The 12,264-nt window shown below is 40.5% G+C and overlaps 1 protein-coding gene across 2 annotated transcripts in view; it reads left to right on the top strand.

Annotated features, from left to right (window-relative positions):
* The first annotated feature begins 474 nt into the window (after window positions 1-474).
* The window catches only part of map3k21 (mitogen-activated protein kinase kinase kinase 21), a 28,128-nt gene continuing 16,338 nt past the window's right edge, over window positions 475-12,264 (top strand). Inside the window, exon 1 of one of the 2 annotated variants that reach the window (XM_044214508.1) lies at window positions 475-2,266. In XM_044214508.1, coding sequence (XP_044070443.1) covers window positions 1,474-2,266 — 793 coding nt within the window. In that variant the 5' untranslated portion in view covers window positions 475-1,473. The remainder of the gene's footprint in view (window positions 2,267-12,264) is intronic. The other variant, XM_044214509.1, reaches the window with a different exon arrangement.

The raw sequence follows: 12,264 nt of genomic DNA on the forward strand, positions 1-12,264 counted from the left end.
TTTATAGGCTATATATGCTTAGAGGTAATGTATGTATACATGCATATGTAGGCTATACTCAGTAAGCATAGCTTAATCAGTTATGAATTTGACAGACATTATGTTATATAGGCTATATTATTGAATTACTGTTATCATTACATTATTATTATAAGTAGGCCTAGTAACTATATGATTATACATGTAAATTTATTTTATGCCTAAATACTTGACCAAAATAGTAGTCGCCCTAGTAGAAGTAGTGGTAGCAGTAGGAGAAGTTATATTTTCATTATAAAAGTACTTTCTTGTTCACATGGCTGGTGTTTGGAGAGGAGTAAGAAAGTGTGTGTGTGTGTGTGCCATCCTATATGGTCCACTATTCCCATAATTTCCCTGAAGGCGCGCTCTCCTCACACATTCCTATAGTGGCTCCTCCCCCCTCCCCCCTACTGCTGCGGCGGTCACGTGTCATAGAATTCACCAATCAGAGGGCAGCACAGCCAGCAGCCAGAGCAGCAGCGTCCCCCAGATCCTCCGTACAGCCACTGCTGGGTCCGACTGTGTCCGGCTACAACGGCTGACGGGGGGGTTGTTTTGATTAAAGTTGACGGATTTTTTTTCTCCCCCCCATGTTTTTATTCCCGCATTGTTGCGTTGAAATCCAGGATGTTTGATGTGCTTTCTAAGTGTTCAACCGTCGGTTTTTCTTCACTTCCCCGAAGGAGAAACAAACTTGGGAATAACCTATCTTAAAAGCTGAGAGGAGCAACTTTTCCAACTGCCTTACTAATCAACTGGTTGACCTATGCTAAGCTAGCCCGCTAGCCAATGCAGTTGAAATTCCTATTAAAAGTCCACAAACGAGCAAGCGAACTTTATATTTCGGGGTTCGGTGACTCGATGAGATTTACTGGCGACTCTCAAAGACAACCCTGTCCCTCGGAGCCTCACTTTATTTGGTCGGAGTGGACGGTGCAGGTGCACCTCTTGCGGCACCTGCGAAAACTTGGTAATTTAGCTCCATGGGTAGAGAGCTAACTTTAGCTTGTTCACGTTAGCATTAAGCAGAGACAAAGTTGTGGACCAACGTTAATGTTTCTCTCGTAGCTGAGATTATGTGCGCTTTAAGACGTCTATTGTTAATATACAACTTTATGTATAACAGTCAGCCAATATAGTGGTGGAATTAGCTAAAAACTATTTGGCTAACCTTAGCCAGCAACCTCGCTGGCTAGTTATTGACCCTCATACAGTTTTACCGGAGTGGCGACGTGGATAACGTTACGGGGTTATAGACGCTGTCTGTCCCACAGGACTTTGGACACGGTCGACCCTGCCGTGGGCTGTGCGGGGCATTACCCTCTGTTCTCATCAGCTAGTCCCGTAGATGTGACAGCATGAGGATTTCAAAAGGTTACCTTTTACGGTTTTAAATTTTTCATTTTGTTCTAAAAGCTCTGCACCATATGGTGCCGCTACGGCCACCGAGAAATGGATGTCTCGCAGGCCGCTTTCCCAAACGGTGAAGGGCGGCCGGGCGGCGGTGGGACCGGGGAACATGCCTGGACAGATTCCCCCACAGTTCGGGCGTGGGCTCACTCTGCCCCGCTGTGCCCGACTCGGTCCCTGTGGACAGCCGCGTATGACTACGAGGCAAGCGGTGAGGACGAGCTCAGCCTCAGGCGAGGGGACGTGGTGGAGGTCCTGTCCAAGGACGCAGCGATCTCCGGGGACGAGGGATGGTGGACGGGTAAAATCAACCACCGAGTCGGGATATTCCCCTCCAACTATGTCACCTACCAGCCCGCTATTTACCGTCTCCCCGCTACAAGTGGGTCGGTGGGGGTACCAGAGGGAGTCCCGAGCTCGCCCGTCCCGATTCCCTTCAGTGAACTGGTACTAGAGGAGATCATAGGCGTGGGTGGATTTGGCAAAGTTTACCGGGGCACATGGAACGATCAGGAGGTCGCCGTGAAGGCGGCTCGGCAAGACCCAGACGAGGACATAACAGCCACCGCCGACAGTGTTAAACAAGAAGCAAAACTTTTCTCCATGCTGCAGCACCCCAATATTATTAAACTAGAAGGAGTGTGTTTGGAGGAGCCCAACCTGTGCCTAGTCATGGAGTATGCCCGAGGCGGGACACTGAACCGGGTGTTGACCGGAAGGCGCATCCCTCCGCACATCCTGGTCAACTGGGCCGTGCAGATTGCACGTGGGATGCTCTACCTACACGAGGAGGCCGTGGTACCCATCATCCACCGTGACCTGAAGTCTAGCAACAGTAAGCAAAGATTGAAGTGTGTGTGCGCGAGAGCGTGCGTGCTTGAGACAGAGAAATTAAGATGAACAACCTAAACTAACCTAACCTAGCCATCCACCTGTTGCACATGTAGCGCATCCTCCTTGAGTTATTTATAGCTATGTTTTGGTAGCACTTATGGTCTGCTTGAGTCACTGCCTGAGTAACTCTATAGCCTCTTTTAAAGCAGTTATTTTAAGACTCATCTACCCCAGGCAGTCTCTCATTTCAATTTGGCAACTGCACATGTGACAACCTGTCACATAGATAATGATTGTTTAATATCATGTTAATGACATGGTACATTGGGAAATGTTTACCTCATGCTTATAGGTTATTAGGAAAACATAGTGTTGTTATTACAGCCTAAATTGAGGTTGCTGAAAACTCATAATTCACATATATTTCACAACATCACTGGTACAGATCTGCACTTTACTCAGGATGGATTTAAAAGGTGTTAAAGGTCTGTGGGTGTATGAAGTGGTGGGGGATACCGTCAAGAGGATGTGAAATAAAGTCAGTTTGCTCAGCTGGGCTGCCCCCACCCCCTTGCACTCTCCCCTTCATCCTTTAAAACACACACACACACACACACACACACACACACACCCAGCCCCCTCTCCACCCGAAGCTGAAATGTTGTTCAAATAAAGTCACTGATTTACCCAACACATAACTTGGTCCACACTGTCAGGTCATGTGCTTGACCAACCAGAGCTATTACCAAAGGTCACAGGGTAAAAAGAAGTCAGACAGCGAAACTATCTAGGTATATTAATAGAGAAAGCCCTTCATTCACTTAGGGGTTTTCTGTAATGCTGGACTCTTAGGAATGATTGCTTATTCAGCAGGGATAGACTGGATAGTTTCACGATTGCTGCAGGCATTCATGTTTGGAAGAATAAATTAGATTAAGACTTTTGAGTATTTACTCATTTTTGTGTTTCTTGGTAACTTAGCGGGGTCATGTAGTTGGAACTTGGTTCAGTAGAGTAGACCAACAACTGTGCTAGTTCCTCCATGGACTGGTAATTGACAACAGGCCAGCAAACTTTAGTTTCCCAGGACTGAATAATGAATGGACATGACTCGATGAGAAAAAGAGTCTGAGTCATATACCCACTGACACAGGCTACCCACTTCAACTCAGGTGTGTTTATGTGTGTAATATGACTCCAAACACTATTTATCCCTTTGTGTCCAGAGAGTCTTATCAACCTTGGGCCATGTGGGGAGCAACTTGGATGTCTGTTTATCTCCAGCTGTGAGAGTCAGTGTGTGAATGTAGAGACAAAACATGTGAAATGTACACAGATCAGACCCTCCATGATCACCAGATAAAGATTGCCCCTCAGTGTTTCACAGAGGGTCTTGTGTAGATGGACCAAGAAAAATCTGCACATGCAGGTCAAACACACACACACACACGCCCAGTGATCATAACATTTATATGCTGCAAACATCACCTGTATACAGTACGTGGTTATAGTTTCAGTTAATAAACGGTAGCAATATTGCAAGCATGACAAAAAGTTCACACCTTGTCAACCCTAATGTTACAGTCCACTTAGGCTATATTCACAAGAAAAAAGTAGTATTAAAAGTAGTAATTTAGAATAGATTTGTAACACAGTATATCCATTAGAGTAAAAACTGTTTGCAGTTGATAAGTAGTTTTCCAGCATAAGAATAAAACTGATTCACTCTAAAATTATCACATAATTCAGTCAATCAGTCATTGTGTCTGGAGATGAACGACTTTTAAACAAAACCTTGAAATAATGCGTTTTATGTGCATATGATGCCCCCTGATGCCATGAGATGAACAGTGTAGAAGAGCCCAACCCTAAAAGCAGTCTTATTAAAGATGGAAGATTTGTGTTAATTATAGGGCAGATGGAGAGAAAGGATTTAACTGTTTCAGCTAATCGGATGTTTGGTGAACATACACAAACAAACTCCCCCAAACAGGCACAGTGCTGTGAACACAAGTCAATGTGTTTGTCCTGCCACTTCACTGTGACCTAGAGACAGCATAAGCTTTAATTAAAGAGGGAGGATTTAAAACTAAACTTATGAGAGACCATTCACAATGTGCTTATTGCAGTTCTGGGCTCTAATAAAACCTGGGAACTCAACATTTTACCTATAGATTGTAGGCTAGTGGAATAAATGTCTGAATTCAGTCTTGATTTCCACTGAACTAGAGCCCAATGCTGAGCTATAACTAAACTAATAACCACAAAATGAGACCAAAGAGAGACATTAAATTCTACCAGTTGTCGTTTGCAACTGCGCTGTTACTAGTTGCAGGTAGTTGATCATCCCAGGGTCAGAAGTCTGAACATCTGTAGTCAATATACAGTCTTATCTAAATAAAGATAGAATGAAAGAAGCTGTATGTGTTTGCTTTGAACCAGGGCATTGAGTTCACAAAAGACTCTCTCCTACACACAAACACACAAATGGCACCCTGTGGTGTGTTGGGTTGTTTTCCCAGTAAAAACAGAATAATGCAGCTTAGAGAAGTTGTTGCATCTGCTAGTGTGGGCCTGTTGTCTGTTTGTCTTGGCGTTGTGTGTGCATCGTCAGCCTAAAAGGATAAAAGCAGTGAGAATGATCTACACAGGGGGTAAAAAGAAAATGGATACATTGCAATAAGTGGTTGTTAATCAGCAATCTGTCACTTTTTAAAAAATATTTAATGAGCAAAGTGTCTGTTGGCGTGGTTGTATCTCTTCTCTATTTCTGGAATATATTGTCAAGTTGTTTCACTCCAGTCTTTTTCCTGTTGGGGTAAACCAGGACATAGACAGGTAGTTCTCCATCTTCACTCAACTACTCAGCCCGTCTTTTATCAACTTGCAGTGTACACATGCTCCACACAGACAAACATACAGCTGTTTGATCAATGATTAGCCTGTAAAGTAATATGTTGGAAGTCAGCAAGATTTGTCCAATCTCTTTTGTGTTTTTCAACCTAATCTGTAAAATCCCAGCCTGCAGGGAGGAATGTTGCTAATGAGGGATAAAAGCTTAACATACGTTTGCACAATGGACTGGTCAAGCAGCGGTTGCTAGGCTACTGTGGCCAGAAGAATGGCTAGGACTCGGAGGGTCTCAAAGCCCTCGTTTTGTTTTGTTCCGTTCATATTTAATCTCCCAGAGAGCAGCGGTACTCTTTTATTGCCACAAACTGAGGGGGTTTCCCTTCTTACTTCGTTATTTTTCTCCTTACCAACCTCCCTTGTTCCTTTCTGCTCCCTTTTGCTCCGTATTATTTTTCATGTCCACTTTTTGCCCTATACAATTTTCAAACTTGAAAGATAATGCTGGAGTTACTTTTTAATTTTAATCAACAAACTTCCTTAACTCATCAAAATCAACAAATAATTTATCCTCCTAGCAAGTATTGTCTGTGTAGCCGCAGCCTGATATAGTGTATGCCTGTGTGCCATAGAGCTCACTTGTCATCTAAAAACTACTGTTTACTAATACTGTTATATTGACATATTCATTCATTAAAATAAGTTTGGGCAATATAGTTTGTTCTGAAACAACTCTGCACCTGCTTTTGCAATTGGTGGCTCCATGTCAAGCAGACGTCTGTGCTGTGACGTCAAGCAGACGTCTGTGGTTCCAAGTTTACAATGCTAATTTGACAAGCTTAGAGAAATAAACTACACTTGCAATGTTTATTGTAATGAAGAAATATGTCCACTAAATGCAATAGCGTGGCTCTTATCTATGAGTTTTTAATTGGTTTTAAATTTCAGCAGAGTCCTATGGCATGGATGTATAAGTTAAATCAGGCCTGCAATGCAAACAATACTTATTAGTAGGATAAATTTATTGTTAATTTGGGTCTTCTCAGAGATTTGTTGTTTATCCTAGTCTTATTAATTAATCCTTTCATTGACCCTTCCTTCTTTCCCATCTTACAACTTTCTTTCTCAAGCTAGGAGTGGTAGTATTCATAGGGCAGTAGACAAGAGCAAGAAGTCACACTGAAACCTGGCCCTGAGCCAGCATGCATAGCCCACTTTAACTTCGGAGTTTCACATCTTGGTGCGAGCGATAGTATGTCAGGAATGTGTGCTTGAATGCCACTGAAACTGATTGAGTTTTGTTTGGAGCGTGTGCAACCGCATTCTCCTATCAATCTTAAGTTATTGTTAGACTTCATCACGCTGTCCCTGTGTTCCCCTCCCTCTCCTAGTCTCTCTCTCCACACACATATCATTCTGTAGATCTGTGTAGACCTAGCAAAAGTCATACAAGCACAGAAAGGATTTCCTTTTATTTCAGTATACAGAAATTAGTACAGATAAAGAAGAAAAATAAGGCGGAGCTGAGAGAAAATGTGTTGAATTCAGGGTTTAGAACGATAACATCACACCATTGAAGGACCCTATTTTGACTTAGTAGTTGCAGCAACCAGGGCAAAGTGCTAGAGCACCTGTTATTTCCATCTCTATATGTGTAGCACACTGCGCAAAAGTAAGTTTAAGTTCAAATATAAATAGGAGGGTTGTTGTGATGAATCATAGTCTTCTCAACCAGTCACAGTAATTGTCTCATCGCTTTTAGGCAACAGTCCCAATTATAATTGAAAATGGCCCACCAAATGGGGAGGACAGTTCAGACTGGATTCTGCAAGAAGCAAAATAATATTGCTGTGAAAAGAGACAAATGCACTTAATAAGTCGCTTTGGACAAAAGAGTCTGCCAAATTAATGTAATGTAATAAATATATCCCTATAATTATCATGTTTATGTGATTGTCCACAAAGGTGGATCTCCATGGTTTCTGGCTTTATTCCTGGTTTTCTTTCTCACTGTGGTTGAATTAATACAGTCCCACAGCCATGAGTTTGCTCAGATTGAAATTAAAAACGTGCAAGATAGAAATTAGGGATGCACCTATCTCACATTTTCTGTCCTGATACCCAAAAAAAGAGAACAGACACTGACTACCAGTTCAATACCAGTGCTAGCTCCAATTTCTTTTTACCTGTCCTCCCACTGCTGCAGCATTGGGTATGAAAATACTAAACAGACCTAGTTATCTTACAGATATGGGTTTCCCTGTGAACCACCCTACTTCTGTTTGAACAACATTGCAAAGGAACACCTCTTAAACCCTGTTTTTCATAGCTCAGAAGTATCTCTCCAGAGAACCCTTTTTTTCCTCCTGTAATTTTTATACTTCTGGAATAAGCAGAATCTAAGAGGAAAAGTTACCAAAGCTTGACTAGGTGTTGCAGGGCAACTTTTCTCAGGCTTCCCACAATTACCCTGGTGACACACAGACAGTTACTGCCTGTCTTTTCTCTGACGAGAGAATGGGCAGAGGGGAGAGAGGAGGAGTGGAGATGCTTTCACTGTGTTTTTTATGACCTCTCCCTGACTGCACCTATTGTTGCAGGGCAGGGTGAAAAGGAAAAGGGCCCACAGCTGAGAAGAGCTGCCTTCCGAATCAACCAATCCCCTCCGTAGCTCCCAAGCACATTTATAGATGCTAATACAGCAGAAGGTACTAGTTGGACACCTTTTAACATTTGTTATGTTTTAATTAGCCTAGTTATGGGTTAATTCAAGCTTAAACTGACAGAAACTAGGAGAGGAAGAGGACAGACAAAGAGCAAGTGGCCCGGAGAGACGTGACCATGATAGATGGATTTAGCCAGCCATTAGCCCTGATCCTTTTCCCATCAACCAGAATGCCTGGGGGCACTCTCATTTCAACAGGGAGAGACAGACCAGTCGGGGAATGTTTAGCAGCCTTGTTTCTGCTTACTACAGGAAGCCCTCTTGCTCTCATGCTTAGTCTGTTGGCACAGTTACGAAAATACTGCCACGTCAAGTTAGGAGGCTGCACTTTACAGCAACCATGTTGCATCGATTTTTAGTTATGCCACCAAAAAATAAAAGAAGTCTCAGGATTATGCTGAGAATGTATTGCTTTAGTAGTAGATTAGTATACAGTGTCTAATTTTGTTTTTAAAAGTTGCATCAAATTGTTAGCATCATCAGGAGCACAGTTTCACACAGCACTGTTGCAAGAGAGAAAAATAGATTAAAACATTTAACCGGCTTTGTGAATTCATTGCTCAGTACTGCTTCAATACTTGCTGTTGCTCTTCTTGGCTGTGTATATTCGATATCATATGCAAGAAATACTGTAGGTGTGGATGTAGCTAAATTGTCTTTAATACAGTGAAAGTACTAAACACATGAATGATACCTTTTATAAGTAAAAACCCAGTTTAAGACTTAGATTTATTGTCTACAGAATATTACTGAAAATACAGAAGTTGAAGGGTACTGCAGCTGTGTTGTATCTTCCAAAACTTTCTAAAACTGGCTTTTTGATTTCGTTTATCACTTTGTGGAATTTCAGCTGCTGCAGAGTTGCAGAGAGTAAAACATGAGGTGTTTATAGTTTGTTTAAGAGAGAAGAAGTGGCCATGTTTGCCCAAAAATTGTATTTTTTCATTATACCTTGAGGGTGAGAAAGCAATGGGAAGAAGCGTGGGACCTGCTTTGAAAGCAGCAGCTCTGCTTCTGATCTTCCCACTGTTCCACCATGAAAGATTGGTCTGCCTGAAGATCCAATGTTGGAAAGGGGAATTAAATGGGGGTTGGACTGAGGGTGGGTTCTGCCCTGGAGGCGTAGCCATCTCCAATTGCGTTGCACTTAAAAACATTTTCTGTTCAAAAGAATGAGAAAATAGAGACTGAAAAAGCAGTAGAAGCACAGAAAAGAACATATGGTCTGAGTTACAACCTTTTCAGACATGACAGGATTTTAGGACAGTCTTTGCAAAGTATCACAGGACATTTGTAATGTTGATGACCAATTCACAATGGAAAAACAGATTGTAAATCAGTCTTAAAGTAAACAGAAATAAGAGTATCTGATCCATTTAAATATTCTTTATCACACCAAACTGGTTTCACACATTACCTGTAGCTTATGCAGCTGGCAAGCCTAATAATCTAACAGTAATGATAATATAATTGTAGCTACACACAGCCGCATTTATTAATGTAAACTATAGTTTACTGTAAACAGGGTATTTATAGCTGACACAAGCATTAGCCCACTATTTAAGTATTTGAGAGCATCATCTTGCTATATTTCCATTTAGTATCCTTGCCAAATATTTGGGTGCTAGACTTGGCTTGAGGAGTACAGATGATAAGCTTTTTTGTGCCTTCATGTTTATACAAGTCAGGTTTCTTTGCCAATAGAAATGACCCTAGTATACCAACAAATTCAATGATGTCAGTTTTCATGCATTTGCTATAACCTTGGGCTATTTTTACTGGTATGTAACAGTGTGCGAGTGTGCAGATCTTAAAATGTACTGACATGGCCTGTTTAGACACAATTTAAAATCACGAGATGCACAAGTAATAATTAGATTACCATTACCCCACCTCCCCTTGTTAAACATATCCTAAACAAACAGGCTTTAGATTGTCTGTAGGAGCAAAACAATACTCAAGACTGACTAGCCACAGCCTGACTTGTGCATTATCTCAGCTGTTAAGGTTTTACATTTGCTAACTTCACAGAACACAGGCACTGGATCTATATTTCCTGTACAGGGTGGGGTTTAACTTGAGGCTTGACTTTTAGGATGACTCTAAATAGAAGCCAGCATCATCTTCTGCTTTTTTTAATGCAGTTTATTTTGTAGCTACAATTCCATGTGAGACATGTAGACATAGTTGCGGTGTTTCTGCACAATTTCCTGGTTATGGAAGTAAAATGTAAAAAAATGTCTGAAACCAGTGAGCCAGAATAATTAAATTTCAATGCAACAAAATATTTTTTTAACATGCAGCTTTTGCTGTAGGTCAGGCTTGTATTACAAGGAGCTTCTCGATGAACACCTGCTGAGATTAACCTTTCTTAGAAAACCTTTAGAAATTAGAATAGGGTGAAGAGGTCATGGGAGGTGGACTTCAAAGAAGGGCTGGTGGCATGTGTTGGCTGGAGGTGAGCCATTAGTCAGTGAAGATGAGACCATGATGATTCATTACTTAGCTTCTTCCTTCTCCACTTACCATATTCCTTTACCACCTTTTATGTTATTACATAAAGTATTATCTCATAAATAGTTAAATGAGACTGGGCCAGTTGTATGATATTGCTCATCATTTACAACATTAAAATTCAAGATATGTATAGTGATGTTCCTTTCAGTTTTTTTGTACAGTTTGTTGTGCTGTAGAATGGCCTTAAAATGTATTTTTGTTGTTTGAGAGCTATGCAATTTTCAGTTATGTTGTCGTTAAGTAATGAAGAGATGTCTATTTTTTACTTTTACAAAATTTAGAAGAACAAAAACATGTCTATAAGAAGTACACCTTTGTTTCATCAGAGAATAATTATGTCAGTGTTTGATCACTGGTTAATTTAAGCTATTAAGATTTTATCTATAAGGTTTAGATGACATATTTTGAACATTATTCCATGTTTAAAATTGTTGTAATTGTGCTGTTTAGACAGCAAAAGTTAGAAAAACAATGTCTGTGATGTCTCAGTGGATGTTTAGGTATTGAATGCATACAAGCTCTGAAAATGTAAGCATAGATGTGGATTGTGAGAGTCACTTAAACATAATAATAACAATAATAAGCTTTATTTCTATAGCACAATTCATGCATAAAATGCAGCACAAAGTGGCTTGGACTCCAAAGACACACAAAATGGCTTAAGGCATTTTTACTATTTTCAGGCATTTTGTGGACAAAACGGTTATCGAAAACAATATTGGCAGATTTTTCAATAATGAAAATAATTGTTAGTTGCAGCCACAATTGCTTATTTTAATTTAACTGTCTATTTTATTTAGTGAGACTTTATTTCATTTGATATGTATTTATTTCACAGTTTATTCTTCGATAATAATACAGAGCCAAACAATAAAAAGTGTATGCTTGGATGATGATTTGTAACACTTTATTAATCACATGACGGAGAATCACAGGTGAACCAGCAGTGGCTATATAGTGTGTTTGTTAGCTTGGCTGCTAATAGACGCCAGTAGCCAAATAAAAAGGCTGGCTGTGGTTTAAAGGTGTTTTGTTTTGTTTTTTTGTAGCATAACGTCAGCATGAAGTCATGTTGACAGGAGCTAGGTCTTTTATCAGAACATTTCTAGAGGGCTGACACTGAAGTATCATGGAGCTACAAAGAAAGTATTTGGCATGATACTCTATAGGCCAATCAATGCAGACAGGTCTATCCCATAACCACTGTTCTTCTAGGTTGTGTAACTAACCCATCAGAAGTCATTATAAACCTACAGAGCCTGCTGGGGGGAATCTATGGAATCACTGAGAGAGGACTTGACAACAGGAAGTAGGAGTATATCATTGGTCTAGTGAAACCTGTTTGTAATGGAATTCCTATTGTTGCAGCCTAGGTAGAGGATCCCCTCTGTGCCCTAGGCTAGTAATGGCACCAATACCCCTGTCATTAGTGGTGACCCATTGGAGTCACACTATGGTTAAAATTGAAAATACTTGAGTATGCCCAGAAAAATCTTAACCCTCACCCTCGTTAACTGTGTCTTCAATATATGTAAAGACACAAAATATGCCCAACAACAATCTGTTTTCGATGGGAACTCCTTTATAAGCAGGAGTTGTCCGTTCATTTGTTTCTTGTGTTAAATGGGATGATGATGAGTTGAAGTACAATGTTTACTTTTCTGTCATGGTAAAATGCAGTTGTTTGCAGTAGACAAGCTGAATGTCCTTGGTGGTTTTAGTCAAAGTGCTATATGTATAAATGATGCATAAATGAATGCAGACTTAAAGAACATACACACTTGTGTGAGGATAGCAGAGGATTAGAAATATTAGAATAATAATAAAAATAATAAAACTTTATTTATCAAGCACTTTTCAAAACACTATTTGCAACATTACAATACAACAATACATTATTATAATTA

Source organism: Siniperca chuatsi, linkage group LG11 (genome assembly GCF_020085105.1).
Source record: "Siniperca chuatsi isolate FFG_IHB_CAS linkage group LG11, ASM2008510v1, whole genome shotgun sequence".
Classification (NCBI taxonomy): Eukaryota; Metazoa; Chordata; class Actinopteri; order Centrarchiformes; family Sinipercidae; genus Siniperca; species Siniperca chuatsi.